General features: G+C 45.2%; 1 protein-coding gene across 1 annotated transcript in view; it reads left to right on the top strand.

Moving 5' to 3' along the window:
- The window catches only part of LOC119436274 (uncharacterized), a 60,212-nt gene extending 34,623 nt beyond the window's left edge, over positions 1-25,589 (top strand). The window contains exons 4-10 of the mRNA XM_037703074.2: positions 1,526-1,728; positions 7,670-7,841; positions 9,158-9,329; positions 13,353-13,453; positions 17,320-17,461; positions 23,859-24,125; positions 24,971-25,589. Of these exons, the coding sequence (XP_037559002.2) occupies positions 1,526-1,728; positions 7,670-7,841; positions 9,158-9,329; positions 13,353-13,453; positions 17,320-17,461; positions 23,859-24,125; positions 24,971-25,110 (1,197 nt within the window). The 3' untranslated portion in view covers positions 25,111-25,589. The remainder of the gene's footprint in view (positions 1-1,525; positions 1,729-7,669; positions 7,842-9,157; positions 9,330-13,352; positions 13,454-17,319; positions 17,462-23,858; positions 24,126-24,970) is intronic.
- The last annotated feature ends 672 nt before the right edge of the window (positions 25,590-26,261 follow it).

Below are 26,261 nucleotides of genomic sequence, written 5' to 3'. Positions count from 1 at the left end.
CCTGGTAAAGCGTAAGATTACGGGTGCCATTCTCGTGAGCGTCAGCCGCATTCCCATAAGGATGGAATGCGCAAACACTCACGTATTTATATTTAAGTGCATATTGAGGACAGACTGGTGATGCGAATTATTCCGTATCCTTCCGCTAAGGCGTCTCTCATATCCCGTAGTATGGAATCAGGATGTCAACTCACTTCATTTATTTAATACTCGTATATTATCAGAAGTATTTGCAAGAGACATGTCGCCGGCTTCTCCACAGCGTTAAGTTTTTCAATGAATGAAAGGATGACGTGAGGTGAAATTAATTTTTACAGCAATTCAAAACTTCGAGGACACACGCGAAGCAATCATTTGCATAATAAAAGTCACAACAGCACATAGCAATATAGCGGCCAGGAAAAGGAATGAACAAACATAGCTTTTATCGCATCAGATTCAACGCAGTCTACCCAAACTACTTTAATTGCAAAATTCACTGGACGGACTCGCAAATGTGGTCAGTGTGTGTAACGTTACCGAGGACTTGCCATATGTTCTACGCGAGTGCTGCCTTTACTCATCAGAAGGACAGTCTCTGAAGGCCGCTCTAGACTCGCAGCCTAACTCGAGCTTCCAGCTACTGGAGCTTCAGGTGGTGCTTCTGGTCTACACCGCCCCCCCCCCCCCTCTCCAACACACACCTTACACATACACACACCTGCATACACAGAATGAATGTTAAACAGCAGTGATTATTAATTCGACGTTTCCTACCAAGGGTCGTGGAAGGTGTTAACTCACTGATGTGTTTCCGCAGCCTTACAACCGAAACAGCTAGCCGGATGCTATAGCTTCTACGTGCGAAGAAAGTGACATGTAGTGTAGAAGTGCTGCTTGCTGGGCCAGTTGGTTCATACTGATACTTCATAAAACCAGCGAAAAAATAGGACGTAAACATGAAGGAAAGAAAAGGCACCACCACGCTGGTGTTTGTGGTGTCTCTTCTTTCCTTCGTGTTTGCGTCTAATTTTTTCGCTGGTTTTATCAAGTATCAAAGTGACATAAAAAATACAGCTCAATACTATGTGCTTTAAAACCTGTCTTGTTCTAGAATAGTTGATTGTTGGGCTAGTTGGTTCTGCATAACTGAACAAGTATTTTTTTTTTTTGCAAAGGAAGGACTGTACACGCATATATATCCTCTTGTCATATATATCCTCTTGTCTTGTTTCTGCAGAAGTGCTCGTGACACAAGCCAAAGCACAGCACCTTAGGAAAGAACGATTTGGAAGTTTTGAATCTCGTAGCAAAGCTCGCAGAAATGTTCACTGCGCACGTAAATTGACTGCTCGAGAAATGCGCATGTTACGCCCGTTTCACAGAAATTTATGACCCCGTGTATGGCAATCAAGCCCCTCAATCAGTCAACATGCTTTTTGATGCTTGTCCTTCAAGGATATCCATATTCTATCCTATCTGATAAAGAAAAAGGTAACTTCGCTCCGAGTATTTGCATCCGCTAATGAGATGTGTTTGTTTCCAGGCTGTCATAGTTACCACAGGGTCTTACGAAGGGACGCTGAGCCTCTCGCAACTCGTTAAAACTCCTCTCGATAACACTGATTCTCCTGCGGATGGCGGTCCGGATACCGTGATGGCGATAATATATTCGAGCGGCTCTACCGGATTACCAAAGGGTGTACAACTCACACACCGCAACATCATCGCCCAGGTGCTATCATATGGGTAAGACATTCGCAGTTTCTTTCTCTTTTGTTTTATTGTACGCATAACCCGGACGTTCGCTACTTATTTAGTGTTCACTGCTTTACGCTAAAGTTATAGTGACGCGTTTTGTGCTTAACGACAGCCCGATATCGGAGGAGGGGGTGTGGGGCGTTGCTATGAATTCAGCACACTTTACATCTGCATGAGGAATTCATTATACGACATTGACCTATTTTTGACGTGGTTCTATATAGTGCACATTGAATCACTCATGTGCTCTATTAAGTGCGGTAGTACCCAATTAAAAATTAATAGCAGACATACATACGTACAATACAACGAGATGTCTTCCTTGTATACTTTAATTTCTTAAGCACAGCTTGCTTAAACCTGCATAACGAGTTAGGGACGTCTAAGCAGTACCTGCAGTTCCTTGATGCAGTCTAATATTCCCTATCGCACAACACCTAGGAGGGTGGAAGAAATATGGTTAGTTCCTAATTACTTGTGCATCCATGCAATATACATAATTGAGAGCGTAAACTAAGGAGAGACAAGGATATTAGCCAGATTGTGTTTAAGGTAGGCCACTTTGCACTAGAGGAAGACGATAAAAGAAATTAAAAGATTAGTGATATAGAAAAGACGCAAGACTAATCTCACATGGTGGTATCAAAATGCTTCGAGACTGGCTCTGGTATGAAGAAAGTAATTGTGTGCATTCAAACACTGTCAACTTTGAAACAGTCTCCTAGCGCAGCAGTACAGCGCTCCCAGCGTTCCTGCCACTTTGCGAATATGTCCGGCACGTCTTCTTTCCTGAAGACGTCGAGCACCCTTCCATGATTTGAGCTTGATTAAGGCAATCGTGACAAAATGGCAATTTTGGAGTTGGGTTTTTAATTTTGGGAAGAGCGACATAAACGGCCCCACACCACACTAATAGGGTAGAAACCATGTTTCCGGCAAAAAACTTGCGTGTGCGGAGTGATCTGGGACAGGTCGCATTGTCTCCCACGAGTATCCGGCTCCTCGTGCGTCCCAGATCGGAACGTTTTCTCCAAACGGCCCCTCTCAGACGCCCTAAAACTTGGCAGTAAAATTCGCCGTTCATAGTCTGACAATTCGGGACGAATGCAAAAACGTCCGTGTGCTGACGTTGTAGTGCACGTTAAAGAACCGCAGGGGGTCAAAATTTATCCGGAGCTCTCCACTACGGCGTGCATGCCTCTTAATCAGAACTGGTTTTGAGACGTAAAACCCTAGAAAGAAGAATACGAATTCCTGATAGACAATACCATGAACACTGTCAATACCGAAAAACATCACGAGCATGCACTTTGTCGCGCTGCGGACATGCCTAACCCTTTTTCGGTCGTGGAGACGTTGAGCTTTTCCACTGCGACGACTGTTGCTTCATCTCGGAGTCGTACCCGTACATCTAAGTTTCCTCCCAAGTGATGACCGTAGACGTGAAAGACAGGTAATTCCTAAGGATTTGCTCCCGCTTCTTTCGCTCTTTTCCCAAAATTAAAAATGGAGCTCAAAATTCGCCATTCTGACACAATTCCTTAAAACAAGCTCGAATCGCAATAGGGTGCTCGACTCAATCCGGAAACGAGACTTCCAGGACATATTCGCAAATTCGCAGGAACGCTGGCAGCGCTGTATTGCTGTGCAAGGAGACCATTTTGAAGGTACCCGCCGGCGTGGCTCAGTCAGCTAAGGCATTGCGCTGCTGAGCACGAGATCGCGGGATCGAATCCCGGCCACGGCGGCCGCATTTCGATGGAGGCGAAATGCAAAAACGCCTGTGTGCTTGCGTTGTAGTGCACGTTAAAGAACCCCAGGTGGTCAAAATTAATCCGGAGCCCTCCACTACGGCGTGCCTCATAATCAGAACTGGTTTTGGCACGTAAAACCCCAGAAAGAAGGCGACATTTTGAAGGTGACAGGGTTTGAATCATCATCAGCCTATTCTTATGTCCACTGCAGGACGAAGGCCTCTCCGAGCAATCTCCAATTACCTCTGTCTTTCTCTAGCTGATTCCAACTTGCGCGTGAAAATTTCCTAATTTCATCATGCCATTAAATTTTCTGCTATCCTCGACTGCGCTTCCGTTCTCTTGGTACCCTTTCTGTAAATCTAATGGTCCACTGGTTACCTACCCTACGCATTACACGGCATGCATAGCCCCATTTCTTTCTCTTAATGTCAACTAGAATATCGGCTATCCCCGTTTGCTGATTCAACGCGCTCTCTTCTTGTCTCCTAACGTTATGCCTAACATTTTTCGCTGCATCTCTCTTTGCTCGGTCCTTAACTTGATCTCGAGCTTCTTTGTTAACCTCCAAGTTTCTACACCATATGTTAGCACCGGCAGAATTCAATGAATGTACACTTTTCTTTTAAACGACAGTGGTAAACTCCCAGTCAGGATTTGATAATGCCGGCAGTATGCACTCCAACCCATTTTTAGTTTTCTGTAAATTTCCTTCTCATGGTCAGGGTCACCTTTGAGTAATTGACATTGATAAACGTACTCCTGCACAGGCTCGGCGATCATGAATTCTTGTTCCTTTGCCAGGCTATTGAACATTACCATAGTCTTCTGCATATTAATCTTCAACGGTACTCTTGCACGTTCTCGGTTAAGGTCCTCAATCATTAGTTGCAATTCATCTCCAGTGTTGCTGAACAGGACAATGAAATCTGCAAACGGAAGGTTACTGAGATATTGATTTTGATTTTTTTATCTGATTTATTGATTTCCATTTACACACACACACACACTTACGCTCCACACTTACACTTACGAGTGAGGATCAACGACTTATTCGTCGTTGATCCTCACTCCTAGGCCTTCCCAGTCTAATCGACTGAATACTTCTAGCTGGTTCCTGCTGGTTTCTCTACTGCTGCTACTACTGTTGTGTCTCTACTGAATCAAATGCTTTTTCATAATCTATGAAAACCATACAGACAGGTGGATTTTACTCCGCAGATTTTTCAATTACTTGATTGAAGACTTACATGTGATCCAGTGTAGAATATTCCTTCCTGAAGCCACTTTGTTCAATTGGTTGATTGAGGTCAAGTTTTGCCCTGATTCTATTGGAAATTATCTTGGTTAATATTTTATACAGTACTGAAAGCAAGGAAATGGGCTTATAATGTTTTATTCTCTAACGTCTCCCTTTTTATGGATTAGTATAATGTTGGCATTCTTCCAGTTCTCTGCGTGGTACACTTGAAGGGGTGAGGCATTGTGTATAAAGAGACACATGCTTTTCAAGCATAATGTGTCCTCCGTCTTTGATTAAATCGACAGTTACTCCATCTTCTCATGCCGCTTTTCCCCGGGACGTGTCTTGCAAGGCCATTCTAACTTCATCGCTATAGTTATAAAAGGAGATGCGTTATCTCGTTCATCACTACTTCCAATGAAGGTAGTGTGGCTGCTGTGTGTACTGTACAGGTCAGTATAAAATTCTTCTGCTACTTTTACTATATCATTGAAATTGCTGAGGACATTAACCTGATTATCTTTCACTGCACACACCTTGCCTTGTCCTATGCCAAGTTTTCTTCTCACTGATTTCATGATGCGGCCATTTCTTAATACTTCCTCAATCTTTTGCACGTTTCGAATATCCCTTACTTCTTGTTGATCAGTCTTGAGAGTTCCGCGAATTCTATCTGATCTCTTGAGTTAGACCCTTTCCTGCTTTGTTGTATCTTTATTAGGTCCTTTGTTACTTGGGAGAGCTTACCTACTGGTTGCATTGGTGCCTTACCTTCCGCTTCAATTGGTGCTTTTGAAGTCAGCCTAGTTACGGTTTCATTCATTTGTTTGCGAGCATCAACCTGAATTCCTCTGGTTTACCCTTACAGTGTCTAGGTTGGCCTGCTTCTTCTTGACTAACTTTGCTCTCTCTCTTCAAATTGAGAGAAATCCTACACCTCACTAACCCATTGTCACTGCTTTACCCTACCTAACACTTCTACATCCTGTACTATGCTGGGATAGGCAGATAGTAGGGAACCTATTTCATTTCTTGTTCCTCCATAAGAGCTTTTCCAGGTGCACTTCCTGTTACTGAGCTTCCTGAAGAAGGTATTCAGTATTCGAAGTCTATTTCTTTGCGCGAATTCTACCAATATCTCTTCTTCTTCTTCTTCTTTCTGGGGTTTTACGTGCCAAAACCAGTTCTGATCATGAGGCACGCCGTAGTGGAGGGCTCCGGATTAATTTTGACCACCTGGGGCTCTTTAGCGTGCACTACAACGCAAGCACACGGGCGTTTTCGCATTTCGCCTCCATCGAAATGCGGCCGCCGGGGCCGGGATTCGATCCCGCGACCTCGTGCTCAGCAGCGCAACGCCTTAGCTGACTGAGCCACCCCGGCGGGTACCAATATCTCTCCTCTAGTGTTCCTAGAATCGATGCCGTAGTTGCCAATTGCTTGTTCCCCAGCCTGCTATTTCGCCACTTTTGCATTGGAGTTGCCCATGACTACAGTATACTGAGTTTGCACCTTTCTCATTGCTAATTCAACATCTTCATAAAACTTCTATTTCATCATCGTCGTGACTGGAGGTTGGAGCGTAGGCTTGATCTACCTTTATCTCCTATTTAGTTTTATTACGACGACTTCTACCATCTCATTAATGCTGTAGAATTCATCAATGTTATCCACTATGTCCTTATAGATTAGATATCGTACCCTGTATTCTCTCTCATCTGGAATACCTCTGTAGCAGAGGACGTGACCTTAGTCAGCACTGTATAAGCCTCACCAGTTTTTCTAACCTCACTAAGGCCAACAGCATCCCATGCAATGCCTGACAAGTCCGCAAAGAGCCCTACCAATCTAGCTTCACTTAAGAGGGTTCGCTTGTTAAACGTTGCCAGGATCAGTTTCCAGTGGCGGCCTGTCCAGATCTAGAGATTCCTAGCACCCTCTACCACGTCGCACGTCTGGTGTTCCGTAGCCGCTGGGGACTGAGGGCCATGAGTTAATTGCAAGAGTCATGAGGGAGAGAGTGGCCGAATACTGCTCCAGGGAGGCCAATTCCTGTTCTGGTGAGAGAGTGTCTTTAGAAGCTTGGTGGACCTTCCAAAGTTGGTTGCTAATGGACTGGCTCTCGTCAATTTGTTTTTACCGGTGTCAGGCGCCACTCTAAGCCTGAAAATGTACTGGACTGGACGAGGATTCGAACATCCGACCTTCAGATTAGAAGCCCGGTGTTCTACCTCTGCTCCACGTCACTTGTGCATATAAATAAATTACTTTATTCGAAACAGGGCCAGTCTCGAAGCTTTTCAATACCACCTCGTACGAAGAAGCACGTTATAGCAATAAAGAAGTGTCGCACTAGCCTAATGCTCTAACAAAAAAAGCCCCACGCGCTTGGAAAAGCAGTACATGCACGAATTAATACATACGCGGGGGACGCTTCCTTGCGGCAAGACGTCAGGTGGTGTTGTCCTCTCTTGCTGTGTGCGAAACCGTCGCCACCAGCATTATTAAGCAAGCATACAGAGGATACAGATCATCTGTGGAGTTGCTCCCTGCTTTCTTCAGCTTTTCCGCCATATCATCTTGGGCTGAGTTGCTCAGAACGGGGACTGCAGCGTTCTGTCCGATTTATTATCACCGGTGGCGTTGGCGACACGAGTTAAAGGCGCCCTGCAATACTCGTTAGCAAAGTTTCAACATGCTTTGGGTATCAAAGGGCACATTCTCGTGAATTCCTTTTCAAACAATTTTACAAAATGCTTTGTAACAGCAGTTACAAAAAATAAAGAAAAAGAAAGGACGGAGATAAGAACAGGAGGAAAAGCAGCTGCACTAAATTGAAGTGCACATGATATGTTTTTGTCTAGAAAATGAGACAAAATGTTTTGGTAGCGAGCTCAAAGTTTCAACTAATTTCTGCACCTTGTTTACGCAGGTACCTGGACGCATCGATATTTCAAAAGGGCGATATCTTTCTTTGTTCAGCATCACTTATGCATGTCGGCGGCTTTTCGCTTACTATGTGTTATCTTGGCCATGGCTGTCAGGTCGTCTTGGTCCACACGCCAGATTATAGCATCATTATGCCTGCAATAGAAAAGTACAAGGTGGGTAATCATCTTTCTGACACAATATCTGTGAAATGTGAAATCTGCAAATGCTTTAGATATGATATTCGTGAAAACAAAACGAGCATCAAACTTTCCTTTTCATTGTCCCGTCAACTTGTATAGACCATTTCATTTTCTAGGAAGAAAGCGATAGGCAGGCTAGACGAGAAAACTACAGTCAAGACGCCGATATTAGCATCTGTGACGAACAGGCGAAAACAAATGCCGTATACTATAGAGGGTACGTTGGCCGCGCGAAAAAAACAAAACATGAACTGAAGAGTGGGCTAGCGCACAGGTTGCGGATATGCACTCATTATTTCAGCAGTGGCATTAAATGACATAGAATAAAAGAAAAGAAAACTAAAATGAACGATAGATTCGAAGGTGATAGCTAGAACATGTGCAATGTCCACGATAAAATGCAAATAAACTCCTTTTGTTGCAGTGATATGCAGGAGCAATTAAGGAGCATTAGGCGTTTGTGATGTCCATCTCGTTCTTCCTGTGTTCGTGTACTGCATTTGCGCATCATGGATCCCTACCAGTTTTCTCAGCTTTCTGTCGTCAGTAAACTATATCCACGTACGCACAATCGCGTACACACGCGCACACATACGAACACACCCGCGCGTTCGCGATCCATGCCGCTATGAATCTGCACCACTGTGCATGACAGGTGCAGACGTCAATCCCCGGCATATTTCTCTATGTGCCAGTCGGATTGTAAAAACTGGCGCGCAGAAGTGAAAGCTGTTCTTTATGGATACAGGTATGCCTTCGGTGTGTATGAGTTCAGGGTATATTTACCACGCGTCATGCAGAGCACCCAGCAGCCTTATCTACAGCGCAGGAAACTATGTGCTGCAAAGTGCGTTTGCGCCATTTGTCGGATGTCGCTGGTTCGAGACAACCAAGAAAACTTGCTGTTTGCTTTTTTTTTCACGCGTTCCTTGATTGAGAGGCCACCAGTAGTTTCGCTTTCCTTCTTGCACGGAACTGCATTGAGTGATCTGGACAAAAGATGCGATAAGCCTCGCCATCGCTTTGCAGCTTTTGCCTGCCGTCTTTTGTTGAAGCCGTTTCTTCTTGAGGAAGCACAATTGTTTTTCATCTATAGCCACCGCCTTTCTCCGGATTCAGCTTCCTCATTTTAAAATAAATCTGTTTTGTCTTATTTCGAATACGTGCCGACATTCGTGACGTTTTCCTCTGCACAGGCGAAGTAATTATATAGGCTATAAGGATATGCGCAAGAAGCAAGATAAGGATATTGCTTGAACCTTGCTTTGTTTACTTTGTTTTTCACGCAGGCGACATCGCTACTGCTGTACCCAACGTTCGCCCAGAGGTTAAGCGTGTATCCGCTTCTTAGCCAGTCGGACACTAGGAGCCTTACAAAAGTGATTATCGCAGGAAACACTGTAAATAGCATGATACTGCAAAACGTAACCAGGAAGCTCCGACTGAGAGGAGTCATACAAGGTATGCTGCAAAGCCTTTTTTTCAATTAGTGATTCTTAAATGGATACGATCATCCAAATGGCAAGAGTGCGGAGTTATAACAAGATTCGCGAAAAGAAAAAATAGAACCGATGGAAAGCTCGATGTTTCTGATGTAACCTCCAGCACTGAGTGCGGAACCCGTGAAATGCGCTCATGGCTAAAAGAGAGGAAATATAGCTAAATCGTGCGCGCCTACACTTGCTCTGGGACTCAAACGGGTTTACGCATAAACGGTATATAATACTCGTCGTGGTAGCTCAGTGACTACGGTGTTGCGCTGCTGACCAAGAGATCGCGGGTTCGATCCCGGCAGCGGCGGTCGCGTTCCGATGGAGGTGGAATGTAAAATAAAAATGCTCATGTACCGTGCATTGCGGGCATGTTAAAGAACCCAAAGTGTGTGGCCAAAATTAACCCAGAGCCGTGGGTTAAGTAAATGTTACTGCTGATTCCCGAAGCAAAGAATCAACTAATATGGGGCGGAATTCACTGAGCGAGCTTACGTACAAATTTTTGCGCAAAAAAATCTTACAAAAAAAGCGTATTCACAACGCTAAAACTGTTTCTAAGATCAGCAAGCGTGCGATGCCCGCCACTGCAAAGATGAGCGCTGCAGTCGAAAAAAAAGGCGTGTATGTAATGGTAGTACAGGTGCTAACTTCAGCACTTCCGCCAATAATAAGCGTAAGTTGATTCACAAAATTAAAACAGCCGTCGCAGCTGCCGACGTAAGAAGGAATTTCTAAGATATGTGGGAATATAGCAATCTTACGAGCGTTGGAACGCGCTGCTGTGGCCGATTGGCTAGAGGCCATAACTGATAGCCGAGGATGGCGCGTGCTTATATCTGTGTGGCGCGCTCTGATTTGTCCTCTCCAAGTGCATTCAGCAGTTTAGGGCAAGACTGTATTAAACTTGCGCTGCTGTAGGAAACAGTGACATTAATGCGGCGCTGCAAACTTCTGCTTAACGTCTGATCGGCTGTGTTTCCTCTATGCGCGCAATAGCCTGACTTTTCATACTCGTCATGACATTTTATTTAGTGGTAGCAAACAGAAGCGAGGTCACTCTCCCTGACAACCGTCAAGTTTCTCAGTGATGTGTTTGTAGCACTTCTATCTTTTTTTTTTTCTAGTTTAACATTCCCTTGGCTCATAGAGCTGCGGATGATTATTTTTCCACGTGCTTTTGAGGATAATATTTCCCATGCGAGATGCAACAACGAAAAAAAAAAAACGGCTGAACGTTTCTAATTGCCAAAACTTATTGCTGTTGGACAATTCGCTGTCGTATTCCATGATGTTAGCCTCAAGCTCCTATTATACTATTGCTCATAGTTTCAAATCAGCAGTAAGTCGAAGCGACGTAGTGTCTGTGCCCACGGTTTTGCTCATCCTGTAGCCTACGGTGTGAGCGAACGTATGCGTATGATGGACGCCAAGCCTGTTTATGAAATGAAGTGGGACGTCAATATGATGACATATGAAGAATGAAATGGCGAATAAAATTACGTACCACCATTGATTCGAAAATCACATGGACTGCTCAAACAAGCGTGATCCTGTGAAATAAAATACACCTCATTAATGGAGCGAAAAATCGTCGCATGAGTCTTCTTGTAGTCAATCTTGTAGCCAATCTCGTTAACGAAAAGCGTACAAATACTCTTCTCTGCGGGTAACAACTTTTGTGCGCACCACACCAGTCAGGTTGGTCTATACCTCTCGATTGGACTACAAAATTCTATACCGCCATGAAGCTTCGTGTAATAAGTCAGCAGGTTGTCGTCGAAAGCGACCTGCAATCCAATTAAAAGAATGCTACATGACGCCACCCTTTCATTGCTCCAAATTGTTAACATGCGTTCGGTGCAAAAATAATTAACACCTCACAGTGCACCACCTCATATCGCGCCATTTATGCGTGCCGCGAATTCTTACAGCTATATGGAACTGCCAAATTTACGTTCAGCCACAGCGCACGTATCCGCAACTCCAACAAGAAAAGTGGAAATATACTTATCAAAAAGGGGGTCAGGCAAAGAGACACAACCTCTCCAATGCTATTCACTGCATGCTTAGAAGGAGCATTCAAGCTGTTAGACTGGGAAAGATTAGGAGTGAGTATCAACGGCGAATATCTGAACAACCTTCAGCTTGTCGATGACATTGTCCTGTTCAGCAACGCTGGGGACACATCGCAACAATTGATTGAGGACCTTAACCCAGAAAGTGCACTCTTGAAGATTAATGTACAGAAGACAAAGGTAATGTTCAATAGCTTGTCAAGTGAACAGGAATTCATGATCGGCAGTAAGCCTCCAGAGTCTCTACAGGAGTACGCTTATCTACGTCATTTACTCACCGAGGACCTTGATCATGAGACGGAAATTCACAGAAGAATGAAAATGAGTCGGAGCGCATATCGTCTGCATTACCAAATCATGACCGGGAGCTCACCGCTGTCGTTGAAAATGGTACAATCATTGCATTCTACCAGTACTAACATATGGGGTAAAAACTAGGAGGTTAACAAGGAAGCTTGAGAACAAGTTAAGAACCGTGCAAACAAGCGATGAAACGAAAAATGTTAGGCGTAGCGGTAAGAGACAGGAAGTTAGCGGTGTGTACCAGAGAACAAACGGGGGTAGGCAGTAGTTGCCATTAAGAGGAAAAATTGGAGCTGGGCAGGGGACGTAATTCGTAGGGCAGATAATCGGTGGTCGATTCGAAATAAAGAGTGGGTGCTAGAGGAATGGAAGCGCTGTGGAGGACCGCACGAAACTGGGTGGGGTGTGGAAATTAAGAAATTTGAAGGCACAACTCGGAATCAGCTGGCGCAGGTCAGCGGAAATTAGAGAGCGCTGGCCTTCATCCTGCAGTTGACATAAAAATACGTTGATGTCGTTTTACAAAATCAAAAATTCGTCCAAACTTTTAATGCACTGTTGCTCTTCAGCCGCAGGTCAGGCGCAACTGGTGTCATCCTGGAAAATAATTTCAAGTGGATGCGTCTTGGAAACTCACCAGCTGCAATTCGTAGATTGCAATATGTGTCGTAAAATAATCAAGAAGTTCATTAGTCAATTTTTGTTAATTAGTTAAATATCTGTTTTGATTTCTCGCGCTACTGATGTCCGCCTCTTCGCATAACCCAGTTCAACGATAAGAATTATGCTAGGTGCCACAGGCGATGTTTAAAAATTCCGTAAAGCTTAATTTTGAACACCCCGTATATACTCGTCCCAAACCGCCTTAACAGTGCCGGTGTCACCTGCCTTGTATACAATGTAATCATTGTATTGAATGGATAATAAACTGAAACTGACACTGAATAGCAGATGATTGGTAGCGATGGGTAGACATGCAGAAGCTAGCTAAATAAGTAAGCAAAAGTGAAGTAACAGACGAGCCAAAGAATGCTTAGGCATTAGTAGACAATTCTCAGAATTTCTGTAGAATGTGTTGACTAAAAAACTGCGTACGAACGGAGCAGCTTGGTGAATTCCGTCGATGATTCTTAGCCACACAAAGGCTTTTAGGCGTATTTTTTTTCAAGTTGCAGTTGCCAGGTAAATTCAGAAGTCTGAATGCACATGTCTCAGCACAGGCGTCGGTGTAAGACCGAGTTAAAAGAGACACAAGAGGTGTCAAACGAGCAAGAAAAGAGCATACTGTTTCAAAAGCCGGTCTACGCTGAGTTTGGATTAAAAAAATAGAAATTGGCTACACTGAATCTCAGGTACGAGCGTTCCAAACGTGATGTTTAATACCCACCAATTCGTTATCAACTTCTCTGTAACTTTCTAGAAAAAAACCCCACTGTTTTAATTAACTGCTGCAAACTCCCCAAATACCCGTTTTCAAAGCATCTGGCCACTTCATGCCATTTGTGCACCGTACTTTCAGGACACAAATAAGCAGCTTCTGTGGTCCTTAACAAGAACTATAGATGAGACAAGAAGTCTTTAGAATTAATTCGGCCAATGGTTTTTCTCTGCAGCCTATGGTATGACTGAGCTGGCGGGAATCGTTACCTTTTCCATACCACGACTCGATGACTTCAAGAGCGTCGGGAAGCCTTCTGCGTTCGTAGAAATGAAAGTGAGTAGGTCATCTATGCAGTGAAGTTTGTCATTCTTCGCCGTACCGCTATGTGCGCTGTTTCATTCGCTAATTTTGTTGTGTTATCTAGATGCGCGATCGACGTTGCCAGGCTGAGTTGCAAGATGCATCCACGGAATAAATTGCGTGTCCGTTACGACGCTTGTCATGTTTCCTAAAATTATCGCGATGAACCGACAATTTGGATGTGTCATATACGTAGTACCCCACTACGGCGTGCCTCATTATCAAATCGTGGTTTTGGCACGTAAAACCCCAGAATCCATCCATCGAAGGTATTCATCCTCAGATGTGCCACCTATGAAGCGATGCCTTTCCTATGCTAATGCCTTTTCGCGCTTTTCGCGCTTGGTCCGGGGTCAGAGCGACGGTCCACTCACGTTATGAATGGGATCAGTCGGCTGTGAGCGGTGGATGATAAGACTTCCATAGAATAAAGCATAACGCATCGCTACAAAATACCGGCCCTAAAGCAGCTTATTTCTCATTCGGAGGCGGGGCTGTCAGCGTGACGACATGCCTCAATATGACAAAACTCGCAGCACATCGCGCGAGCCTGAGTGCGCAATGCAGCTGATAACAGCTGCACTGTCGCTGCTGCCTATCGAAAAGAAGAAATAACTGCGCGACGAACTGCATCACGTCACTCCGGGGCGCGTTTTCGCTCGCGCATCCTCGCCAAGGTCGATCCAAATGGTCGCGAAGCTTCGGGCGAAAAGCGGTTCAGAACGAATTGTCACCAACATCAGCAAGGGTGGTTATGGGAGCAGCGATTGAAGCGCGACTATGTTTGGAGGGAACAAACACTGCGAAAGAAAAAAAAGCGTTTTTTTAATTAAAGCGATACACTGTACGATTCATTCAACAAAAATAAAATTCCTAATCAATTTTATATACGCATGGAGAGAAAACAACAACTCTATTTTACTTGATCGTTATCAATAAATACCTTTTTTCTGCGCCAAACCGTAATGGCACGTACACACTAGCGGCAAAACGCGCGCGGCGCGGCGCTGGCGGCAAACCGCAGCAGCGGCAGGGCGGCCACACCAAACGGCGGCGCGCGGCTGCGGCAATAACGTGACAGACTAGACTCCTCTCCCCTTCTCGAAATATCCGGGAGCTCACGCGTGCAGATAGATGATAGTGCGAAACGAAAGCAAGCGGTCGGGCGGGTCCGCATGGCACCAGTTTCCCGCGCGCACGTCACGGAAGCGGGCCGCTCTCATTGGTCTCCTTCATCCGCGGCACGCGGCAAACCGCAAAAAATCGGTCCAGGAGCGATCCCTGCCGCGGCAACAAAAACCCGTTTCTCGGCTGCTTTCGCGGCGCGCATCTTGCCGGCGGCGGCGCGCCGCGTGCGTTTTTCCGCTAGTGTGTACGTGGCATAAGAGCACCCACCGATAGCGGCGGGCGTTGACGCCGCTATCACTTGCAATGCAATGCAATGCAGCTCTTGAAGTGGGCAGAAAGGGGCACTCGTAAAGTTCACCTGTTACAATAAGCCCCCCTCACATGTTGTCTTGCTTTGCTTGTCGACGTTTGTCTGAATTTGGTGACGCGTGTAGTTTCATTGTTTCTTAACCTGTTCAGTCATAAGTAGTGAGTTGCAACCGCCAGATAATTGTTCACTTTAGTTGTTTTCGTGGGACAGCGCTGGCCGACGGGCTTGGCGTCCGACGAAAGGACGAACACTCTACGCCCAAAGCGTTCGTCAGCCTCCAAAGAAAGTATGCTCTGTGCAGCGATGCGGTTTCGACACCCGTATGGCTGAACTTTTCTTGCATCGGTTTCCGCGCTGAAAGCTCGAAACGACCACCACGTCGAATGGCGGGGCATTTGAATATACAGCTCTAATGGCAGGCCCCCGAAAACCAATTTTACGCTATTGAGAACAAAATGACGTCACTTTTGTTTTTAATGGATATGACGTCATATTATTTTTTCTTCCGCCGGAAGTGTTCCCTCCTCACACAAATGGCGCTAAGCCCCATGAACTGCCGACGAACCGCCATGTTTTGAACGTATGGCCTTCTATGGAAGCTTCGCTAAAAGGTGGACTTACCTTGTGCTCGCCTCAGAATGTGAAAGAACACGTGCCTCATAGAAGAATCAAACAAAATGAACTTGCCTTAAGGCGACTGGCCTCAAACTACCCCTAAAACTTCATCCACAAAAATTAAGAAAGTCAAATATTCAATTGAGGTAATTATACGCGTTCTAATAATATTTTACAGTTCCCAGCGCGTCCGCAAAGCAGCACAGAGCACTCGTAGAAGGCGCATTTGCGTAAATTACATAAAATTTTGCATAACGTGACTAAGTTATGGATTTTAATGTCCCAATTCTGCACAGTGGGTTTTGAGGCACGCCGTAGTGAAGGACTCCGGATTGATTTTGGCTACCTGGGGTTCGTTAACGTGCACCCAAAGCTAGGTACTACACGAGCGTTCTTGCATTCCGTCCCCACTTGAATGACGCCGCCGCGGCCGGGAAACAAACCCACGATCTCATTCTCAGCTGCGGAACATCATAGCCATTGAGCACACAGCGGCCAGCTAAATACAGCGATTGAAAGTTTACCGTTGAAGATACTGCTTGTAACTCTCTTAGGACCGCTGCTAAAGCCTTTTATAGAGCAGTTCCTTGTGTTGATGCGTTATTCCACGGTCCCAGAAGCTCCTTTTTTCCATTTATTTTGTTTTCTCTTTTTGTGTGTTTACTGTTTTGGGGCTTGGGTAAAATTTTTGAAACTATTGTATTGAACTTCAGCACAATATTTTTTTTTTACGTTTGGGCTCACAGAAGTCCATATTCTACGAACACGCTGGTGTGGCGGTTGCAGTGACATGCCCAGTGATGTTCTATTCGCTTGGTATGGGCATGCACACGTTCACATGAGCATAGGACGTCTAAGAGCCGCTTTTCATGCGTAAAATGACTATTTCCATCAAAAATAGCTGAATGAAAATGGCTGCGAGATGGTTTATGTTGCATTGCGGAAAAACAACTTGACTCGGAATCGTCAGCTTCATGAAGCACGGCGTTATGACGTAATTCTTACCTGGTAACTGTGTGACGTATGGAATGTTTGCGGGCGCCATGTGAGGCATAATGGAGGTTGTTAAGCAGGGCTGAGAAAACTATCTCGCGGCACAGTAGTGCTTCAGTATAAGTTTTTTTTCTTCTAGATATTATATGATGCGGCTACTCACTGTCATTGCAAATTTGCGGAACCATGTGACATCCGCGTCACAAATAAAGCGTACATTTCAAAGTGAAGATTACATTATAAGTTACCGAGCCACGTTGGCGCAGAGACCTTCACCGCTGTTGTTTTAGATGGATTGTTTAGATGGAGGGATTATTCAGATATATAATTGATTCTGGAGTTTTACGTGCCAAGACCACGATTTGATTATGAGGCACGTCGTAGTGGGAGACTCCCGATAAAGGTTGACCAGCAGGGGATCTATTAACGTGCACCCAATGCACGGGACAGGTGCATTTTTGCATTTCGCCCCCATCGAAATGCGGCTGCCACGGCCGGGATTTGATACCGCGACCTCGTGCTTAGCAACGCAACGCCATGCTGATAAGCCACTATACGGCGGGTATTTATCGATAGATGATTATTTAGAATTTTGAGAGGTTATAAACAAAGTTCAGTGCCTCATTAGGCCGCATTACATAGCATGAAAAGAATAATTGTGAGCTTTCTTATTTAAATATGTTATGACTACAATAAGTTTGCTTTCGTTGTAGCGATTGCCACCATGATTGCCCGTTCTGCAAGTTTGCCATATTATTACCTTTTACTTGTTTTCGTTGACCCCGCTGCACAGGTAGTAGACACGCAGTCTCAAAAGAATCTTGGAGCTCTTGAAAAAGGGGAAATCTTCGTGAAGAGTCCTGGTGCCTTCAAGGGTTATCTTGGGCGGCCGGAGGAAATGGCTCGCATCTTTCAAGACGGCTTCATTCGCACAGGTACGAGGCTTTTTTACTGCACTGTGAGTGTGTGCTCGTACGTGCGTCTGCATGGATAACTATCGAGGGAGAGAAAAAATTATTTGGTTGAGAAACAACTAGTCTGATGCTATGGCGGTATCGAGCTAATATACGCGAGAAAACTGATCACGAGGGCAAATTTTTTTGGCCATGGTGAATGACCAGTCCATGCCAGGGGCGTCGTTTGTTGATAAGAAGTAGAACAACCGCTATGGTAGTAAATCACGGGGTAGGATTTGCAGTTTGTACTCATTAATACTTGTGCCCCGTGTTCCGTATCGGTGCACTTTTCGCTAGGTTTTTATTCCAGCGCAAATACAGCCCATGGCCGGCCACCTGATTTTTCTGCAAATATATCTTGCTTCCTTGGGATGTTGAATAGAGATGGGTTCTCGTATTGAACCCCGCTCTCTGCATTTTCTTCTATTGTTCGGCGTATTTCCAGGATAGGCCACTCATTCTTTATCGGCGATGGAACTGGAGTCAGCTATGAAGCTAGACAAGTCAGGTGGGGCAGCGATAGACACTTTCAGGATGCTCGTCACGGGGAGCGTGAGTTAAAAGCACGAGGTAAAGTCGAGAGCGTCACGGCTTACTTATCTTGAGCAGGTCAACTGCGACTGCAACGCAGAGGGCCGCAGTCCATGCGCTTCGCGCCTGCTCTTTCCTTTATATATGGCTGGTTCACTACAGCCCGCGACCACGACGCCAATCGCGTGAAGCACATCACACAAAGAAGCGAGGTGCTGCTTGTATCAGTGACCCGTACTTACTGCTATTCAATGCGGAATAAATATTCCGATGAAGAATGATGATACTCACGTGGTTTGATAAGAGACTACCGTTAGGTGGACTTAATTATAACTGCTCTACTTATAAGTGTGTAGCCTTGTTCTTTTCTCAAAGAAGTCGTGAGTGTAGTTTCACTCTTATTCTTGAGCTATGTTCATTGGAAATGATTGCCTTGAGAGAACACGATCGACACATGAATCGGCTTTCCTCACATCGTCTGGATATCGGCGACGTGATCGCGTGCATTTCTGGAGGCATGTTGGTCAGGCCTATTGGACGTCACATTTTGTGCCTGCTACGAAATGATTGCTACATTTACGGTGTCTTCACGAATTTAAGGTCCAGATAACTATTTTTGGGTTTATAAAGAAAATTGAAGCGCCCTCGTTAGGTCTGACCCAAGCAATTTAGTCATTTTTTGTATGACGTGCACAGTAGCCGGCAGTATACGTTTACCCAGATGGCCCGCACTATATTTGTACTCGCAGTAGTTATACCGCTAAATTCTGTTGAGATCAAGTTGAAGACGGTGATAGCGGTGGTGGAGGTGGTGGTTTTAGCTGTCAGCGTGTTTAGTCTTGCGATCGAAGCCGGCAATTGATTCGGCTTTGCGTCACTTTCAATGTAACAGCGACACGTGGCCAAACTTACAACAAAGCAGTGTCCCTTAGGAATACAAGAAGGATAATTGAAGCTTCCTTGCACACTATCATAGATCATCCTGGAATCACCAGGGGCTGTACGCACGCATGCGGAAATCCTTAAATTTCTTTTAGGATTTCAGAACGGTGTCTTTTCTAGCTTGTTTGAGCACGGCCGAAGAAAGCTTTTGATGTCTGTGGCCTCGTTGCATGAGGAACAAATTTGCGAAAAGGACGGCCTGTCTTAAATTGCCACGTTGTCATACAGACAGACCCAGGTGTTATCCTCTCGGTGAAACTGCTCAGTCACGCTGGCCTCATCAAGCGAAATTCGCCGCAACCGAAAGTGGGGACGGATGTCCACCTTCATAACTTGACTACTCTTTGGGGCTGATTTTTTGGAGGTTGTTAGCTGCGTATGCAAGAACACCAGCTTCACCATTTTCCACAATACGTGAAAATGTGAGAGGAAATCCACGGAAACTTGAACGTGGAACCTTTGCTGTTGAGTTTCTTCACAAACGCTAGCGACTTTCATAGGTACTTGCTGGATGCTGGACCGCATCGTGGTTATTGCAGTGCAAGTTTCGAGTGCGTAAGGAGCACAACGTGTTGGCCAGGCAAACCCTTTAGTTTATGCGAAGCTGCAGTTATAGCCGGTCCCTCCACGACCGTCGACGAGGCCAGACCAAGCAGCTTCAAAGAGAAGGTCTACAGAACGTAGAAGTGCGGTGTACATGGCTCAGCGCTCGGGAACGAGAGACTGCTTATGCAGAGAGATGGGAGGGTTTGGGCGGAGCCGGTGGCACACTGAACTTGCAGATGATCCGCCGTATTCATGAATGGTCGTCTATTTGACACTTCACCTCGAGTCAATGGATGTGTTGACGGATTTTATGAACATTCGCTTTGAAATGTGGTCCTGACTGCTGCTACCAAGTTCCACCTTTAACCTTTCTGCTGCGTCTGTTCTCAATACTTATATCGTACTTGGTTCGTTCAAAGGATCCATGGAATCATGAAGTATTTTATTGCCCTAATACAGTAATTATTTAACAAAGAGTCGAGAGAGGTTCCACAGCTTCTATAATTATTCACAAAACAGGCGGGAAAATACTGATTAAAAAGGAGTCCGGCCAATGGACACAATCGCTCTAATTCTATAGTAACTGCATGCTTAGAAGAGGAATTCAAGTTGTTAAACTGGGAAGTATTAGGTGTGACGATCAACAGGGAGTTGTTTAACAATCTGCGATTTGCAGAGGACATTGTCTTGTGCAGCAACAATGGAGTAGACTTACAACATATGACTGAAGATCTTAACTGTCAGAGCCTAACAGTATGTTTGAGGGTTAACATGTAGAATGTTAATGTAATGTTCAATAGCCTGGCACGAGAACAATAATTCCTTGATTGACAGTCAGCCTGTATAAGTCGTGCAGGATTTCATTTATCTCGGCCAAATAGTTACAGGGGACCAGGATCACGAGAAGGAAATATTCAGTTGCATAATAATGGGGTAGGATGGCAGGCCCCCAATGTCATGACTGCTTACCATTATCCTTGAGAAACAAAAAAAGTACAATCATTGTATGCTGCGATTAACAACCTATGAGGCAGAAACCTTTAGGATAACAAAGCTTGAGAACAAGGTATGGACCACACAACGAGCGATGGAACGACAAATGTAAGACTACACAATGAGGCAGGAAGATGGTGTAATGAATTAGGCAAACGACTGTAGCTGATATTGTAGTTGGCATTAGGGGGAGAAAATGGAGTTGGGCACCTCATGTAATGCGTACAGCAGATAACCAGTGGTCTATTAGAGTTACAGAATGGGTGGCAAGGAAAGATAAACGCAATCTAGGACGGCAAAGAGCTAAGTGGTGTGACGACGTTAGGAAATTTGCAGGCGTAGAACGAAGTCGGCTGCAACAAGAGAGGAGCGATTGAAGATCGTCAGGAGGCGCCTTCGTTCTGCGGTGGACAAAAAAAGTGGGCTGCTGATGATGAAGATGATGAATAAAGTAATGTTTTATTGCGATAGCAATTATATGGACACTTCAACCGGATTTCTGCCGTCGGCGTCGCCGTCGCCGTCGCCGTAAGGTTCCGTATAGACAAAATCTTCGCCGCACGCCCTATGCCCGAGCGGAAGCGTGCGGGGACGTGCGCTATCACGGAGAGTGAACCCACTCAATCTCCCACGCGCAAGCAAGGAAGCGGGAAGCCAGCGCCGGAGGGAGCAGGGTGGGGGGGGGGGGGGGGGCGCACTTCTACTCTGCCAACAACCGCGCTCGTCGCTCGCCCGCACAGTCTCTTATCTCCACACGGCTCTGACCTTTATGCGCTGTGCATTCGCCGCTCAGTTTCCGTTGAAGCGATAGACCGCACGTACCTTCGCCTGCTGCGGCGTATGCGCTTGCTGCCAGCGTTTTGACAGTCGTTGTCTGCAGTCATTCAGTGTGATCTATTCATGTTTTTTGTGCGCGCTCACACCACGCTTGTTCATTCAGTTAGTAATAGTCGGGCTACATTTTCCAACGCACGCTACACATGCAATGCTGCCCGGATAGGCAGTGCAGCACTACAGGTGTGTCCCTTCGCACGCGCTGCCCACGGGAAGCGCTTCTCATCAACACTACCGTTTCACACGCGCCTTCTCGTGGTCATCGAGTCTCTCTTCATGTCGGTCTACTTACGCCGCAGCACACCTGCTTACTTAATCAGCTCATGTTTACTACAATTCATATTGCTACCAAAGCCGCTCACCTTACTTCGTATGACATTGCTGTGTTGCTATCGCATTCATTGCTTCGCCCTTAGGGCGAAATTGTGACATTTTTTTGTTATACGTTTTCCCTAGGGGTGGGCGATTGTTTGAAGTTATGAATACGAATCGAATATTACACACTAACTATTCATATTCATATTCGAAAGAAATGAACTAATCAGTATTCTCGAATATCGAAGATAACGAAATATTTCGCAACAAACGATTGTTGAAGTTCGATTACTGTTCTCCGCCTGCTAAAACAAGGTATCGCAAATTATCAGAGGTGAAACAACTACAAATGTTTTCGAAGCTATGCAGAAACGAAATATGTATCGCAAGCATTATTTTTGATTTCGCAGCGGAAGCCTACCTGACAACCTGACAACCTGTAATATTTGCTTGTAGTCCGTAATTTAGTCTTTGTTGCAGTCTATTCATGTAGCAGTTTTATCTTTTACGCTAAAACCAGTGATGTTTTCCTGGCAACGGACGCTTTTACTTATTTATACGGCGGAGAGGTCCTTTAGCAGGTGTTCTTTTTCGACAATTGCATATATTTATTTCAACAACCATTTATTTAGCCATTTTTGGAGCAGCCATTCATTCTTAGAAAGCTTGTTCGCCACTACGCTATAAAAACGTTGAGATGTATTCGTGCAGTTCTTTTAATGACAATTAGTGCTATTGCGTTTAAAAGCACTCCTAATTGTACGTGATTAGTTGGCCACCTTTTTCGCCCTAGTTAGTAGAAGCATGGTGCCTAACTATGCTAAAATAAATATTTATGCTTTAAAAAATGCGTCTGCGTTTGACTATTCGATATTCGCTTTGATATTCGAATCGATGTTCGATACTTACTATTCGTATTCGATTCGTATTCGGAAAAGTTGATATTCACCCACATCTAGTTCTGCCTACATTTACGGACCCTCCTCAGCCGCCGTCTTCTAGTCACGAGCAGCTGATACAGCCCTTAGCGACAGCATTCGCAGTATAGACAAGGTCGATCCACATAGGTCGCGAAGCTTCGGGCGAAAAGCGGTTCAGAACCAATTGTCACCGACATCAGCAAGGGTGGTTATGGGAGCAGCGATTGAAGCGCGACTATGTTTGGAGGGAATAAATACTGGGAAAGAAGTTTTTTAAATTAAAACGAGACGCAGTTATACTCATTCAACGAAAATAAAATTCCTAATCCATTTTACATAGGCATTGCGAGAAAAGAAGATGCAACTCTATTTTACTTCATCATTATCAATAAATACATTTTTCAGCGCCCACCGTGAGAGCGCCCACCGATAGCGGCGGGCGTTGATGCCGCTATCACTTGCAATGGAATGTAGCTCTTGGAGTGCGTGGAAAGGCGCGCTCGTTAAGTTCACCTGTTACAATGTTGTGTTGTTTTGCATGTCGACGTTTGTCTGAATTAGGTGACGCGGGTAGTTTTATTGTTTCTTAACCTGTGCAGTCAAAAGTAGTCAGTTGCGACCGTCAGATACTTGTTTACTTTAGTTGTCGTGTGACAGCGCTGGCCGACGGGCTTGGCGTCCGACGAAAGGACGAGTACATCTACGCAATCTACGCCCAAAGCGTTCGTCGGCCTCCAAAGAAAGTATGTTCTGTGCAGCGATGCGATTTAGACACCCGTACGGCTGACCTTTTCCTGCATCGCTTTCCGGGCTGAAAGCTCGGAACGGCCATCAAGTCGAATAGCGGGGCATTTGAATATACAGCTCGTAATGGCAAGCCTCCGAAAAGAAATTTCGCGCCTATATGAAAACAAAATGAGGTCACAACTGTTTTTTAACGAATATGACGTCAAATTATTATTTCTTCCGCCGGAAGTGTTCCCTCCTCACACAGGTGGCGCTAAGCTCCATGAACCCCCGATAGGCCGCCATGTTTTGAACGTATGGGCTTCTATGGAAGCTTCGCTACCAGTTGTATTTAGCTGGGTATAGGTATGGTTGAGAAAAGAGTAGTGTGGATTCATTCGAGACGACACTATTGAGATGTATTATACTGTGTGTTTTATACTGTCTAGCGCAAGACAGGCGAAATTGGAGATCGCTGGGCGAGGCCTTCCTCCTGCATTGGACATAAACATAAGCTGATGTTGATGATGATACTGTGTTTTGAAAATAGGCCTACCTTTCCGGCGCAGGCGACACGGGTTTCTACGCGCCAGACGGCCGTTTCTTCGTGTGCGGCCGGTTGAAGGAGCTCATCAAGTGCATGGACCAGCAGGTGGCGCCCGCCGAAATCGAGGAGCTGCTGGCGGCGGACACTAGCGTACGACATGTGGTCGTGGCCGGGGTACCGCACCCGGAGTACGGTGAGGCCGCGCGCGCCTTCGTCGTGCTCGACCGCCTCCCGGCGGACGGCAAGGAGGAAAGCGAAACCGCTGCGAGGCTACGGGCGCTCGTTGCCAGTGGGTGCCTTCTATCAACGCGTGTTGGCTGTGACGACGTAAAGTTGGTCGCCGAAATGGATTGGCGCGAATGAGCTTATTCGCGGAATGGCGCGTTAGAAACAGTTTGCTCGAAAAGTTCGAACTATTTGATGGAAGTCTTTATAATAGCAGAATTGTTCATTGAAGAACTCTGTTAATAGTAATGATAATAAAAAGGGTGAGGGGGGGGGAGAGGGCAGATATGAATCGTGCGTTGGGTCCCTCTAAAGAATATGAGATCCAATGAAACCATATGCTTTTGCATATCACAAGGTGAGTTTATTTTTTGTAACGCCTCCTTCTTCACCGTAAGATAAAAATCCAATAATCTCACTAATTGGATTAACCCTGCTGCTGCATGCAAGCTCTTCCCTCTTAGCTTTGTTCAGAAGCTTCTAGAAACTCTGTAGGTGGCATTTGAGTTTTCTCAATGTTCTCTAAAAGTACCGCGGGAGGGGGGTTCTCACCGAAAGGTTTCTCTAAACTTATTAAGGAGGCGGAGGGGCACGATTATTGATTGTAGCCATTGAGTTAAGAAAATAAAGGTGACACTGAAAAAAAAAAGCATTCGAATGATAAGAAAGGTGATTATATGTCATATAGTCTTGCCACCGCTTACTAGATTCACACATCTTTCAATTTATGCTCGTGCATTTCTCTCACCACGTCTTCGTTTCCGATGAAATGCGTTCAGTGATAGTTCGTGTGGTATGGTATATTGCTACACTTGCACAAAAGGAGTTTGTGGATAGTAGTTGCTAATATTATGGAATGGATACCTGCCGCATCTATTCACCAAGCGCTTTTCGTCCCACTCTTTTCAGACCAGCTGTCTTTCCACAAGCACTTGCACGGTGGTGTGGAATTCCTGGAGAGCATTCCGCAAACGGATTCCGGCAAAGAATTACGCAGCGCGCTGCAGCAGTCATACATGCAAAAGCTCAAGCGCATCCAGGCACACTAAAATCGGAAAAGATGTCCGAGTGGCGTACTATCGAATTCAAGGTATCTGCGGAGGCAACCGACAGGGAGTGCAGCTTACTCTGGCTTGTCTAAAATTTTTTATTCGTTTGGCAAGGTTTGATGAGAGTTGATTATTCAATGCACTATAAATGCCTTCTTTCATGGCACTTACACAATATTATCAAAATGTCAGAATTTACGTATGAAGTTGAAAGGCACTACGTATGTCTTTTGTTTTCACTTTCTTTCAGAATCGGCCAGCTTTTATTATGCCTGTACCCGTTTTACATGTACCCATGTATGGCTGATGCCAAGCAGGTAGTGTGAGGTTTACATGATACACCGAAGCACCTCCCTGCACGCCTTGTTTTGTGTTTCAATGACGTTCCCTAAACAATATATCAGAGCAAGCTAGTCAGAAGCTACCCCCTCGGGAATACAGTGCGCGAAACCACTTTGGACTTTAATAAAATGCATTGTGTGAGACATTCTCGCATGTTCATCTTGGGGTTCCAGATGATCAGCACGAAAGAAACGTGGAGTTTTTAGAGTTTTTAAGTGATTGCAATATATGAAATCATAAATGCGTTTGTCCAAGCCATAATGTGTGTTAAAAATAATTTCGTGTTTTACAGCAGAAGAAAACAAATCGGGTAAACTGTATTAGAGCCCAGGCCACGTGAAACGTCTTGTGCGTGCTACAGAGTGTGTATGGGCACTAGGCTACAAAGATGACCTAAAAATACAAACATTACATTTATCCAACCATTATTAAGGTCACATGCTCAAGCTATGTAGCAGCTAGTGGAAATGTAACGGTCTATTCTTTTTTGTGCTCGCTTGTGGCATGTTTGTTTTGCACAGAGTGTTAGGGCACTACAGGGTACATAAATGACCCCCCCCCCCCCCCCCCCCCTACTGGTGGGGCCCGAGGCAGCCCTGCGCCGCTCGAGCCCGCCGCACTCGTGACATCCTGCCAGACATACACGACATACAAATTTGATGTTGCTCTGTCTGTCATGTTTGTGAAATTCTTTCAATGCCTGCGCCTATTGTTTGACTGAAACGTGGCCAGTCATTCTGAGAATAACGCGTAGTTAGTCTTATTCTAGCTTTCGGTTCGGGCTTTCTGCCGCAAACTCGCCGCTCGCT

The sequence above is a fragment of the Dermacentor silvarum genome, chromosome 1 (assembly GCF_013339745.2).
Source record: "Dermacentor silvarum isolate Dsil-2018 chromosome 1, BIME_Dsil_1.4, whole genome shotgun sequence".
In the NCBI taxonomy this organism is placed as follows: Eukaryota; Metazoa; Arthropoda; class Arachnida; order Ixodida; family Ixodidae; genus Dermacentor; species Dermacentor silvarum.
Note: the sequence above shows the minus strand (reverse complement) of the source record. Positions and strands in the feature narration are given on the sequence as shown.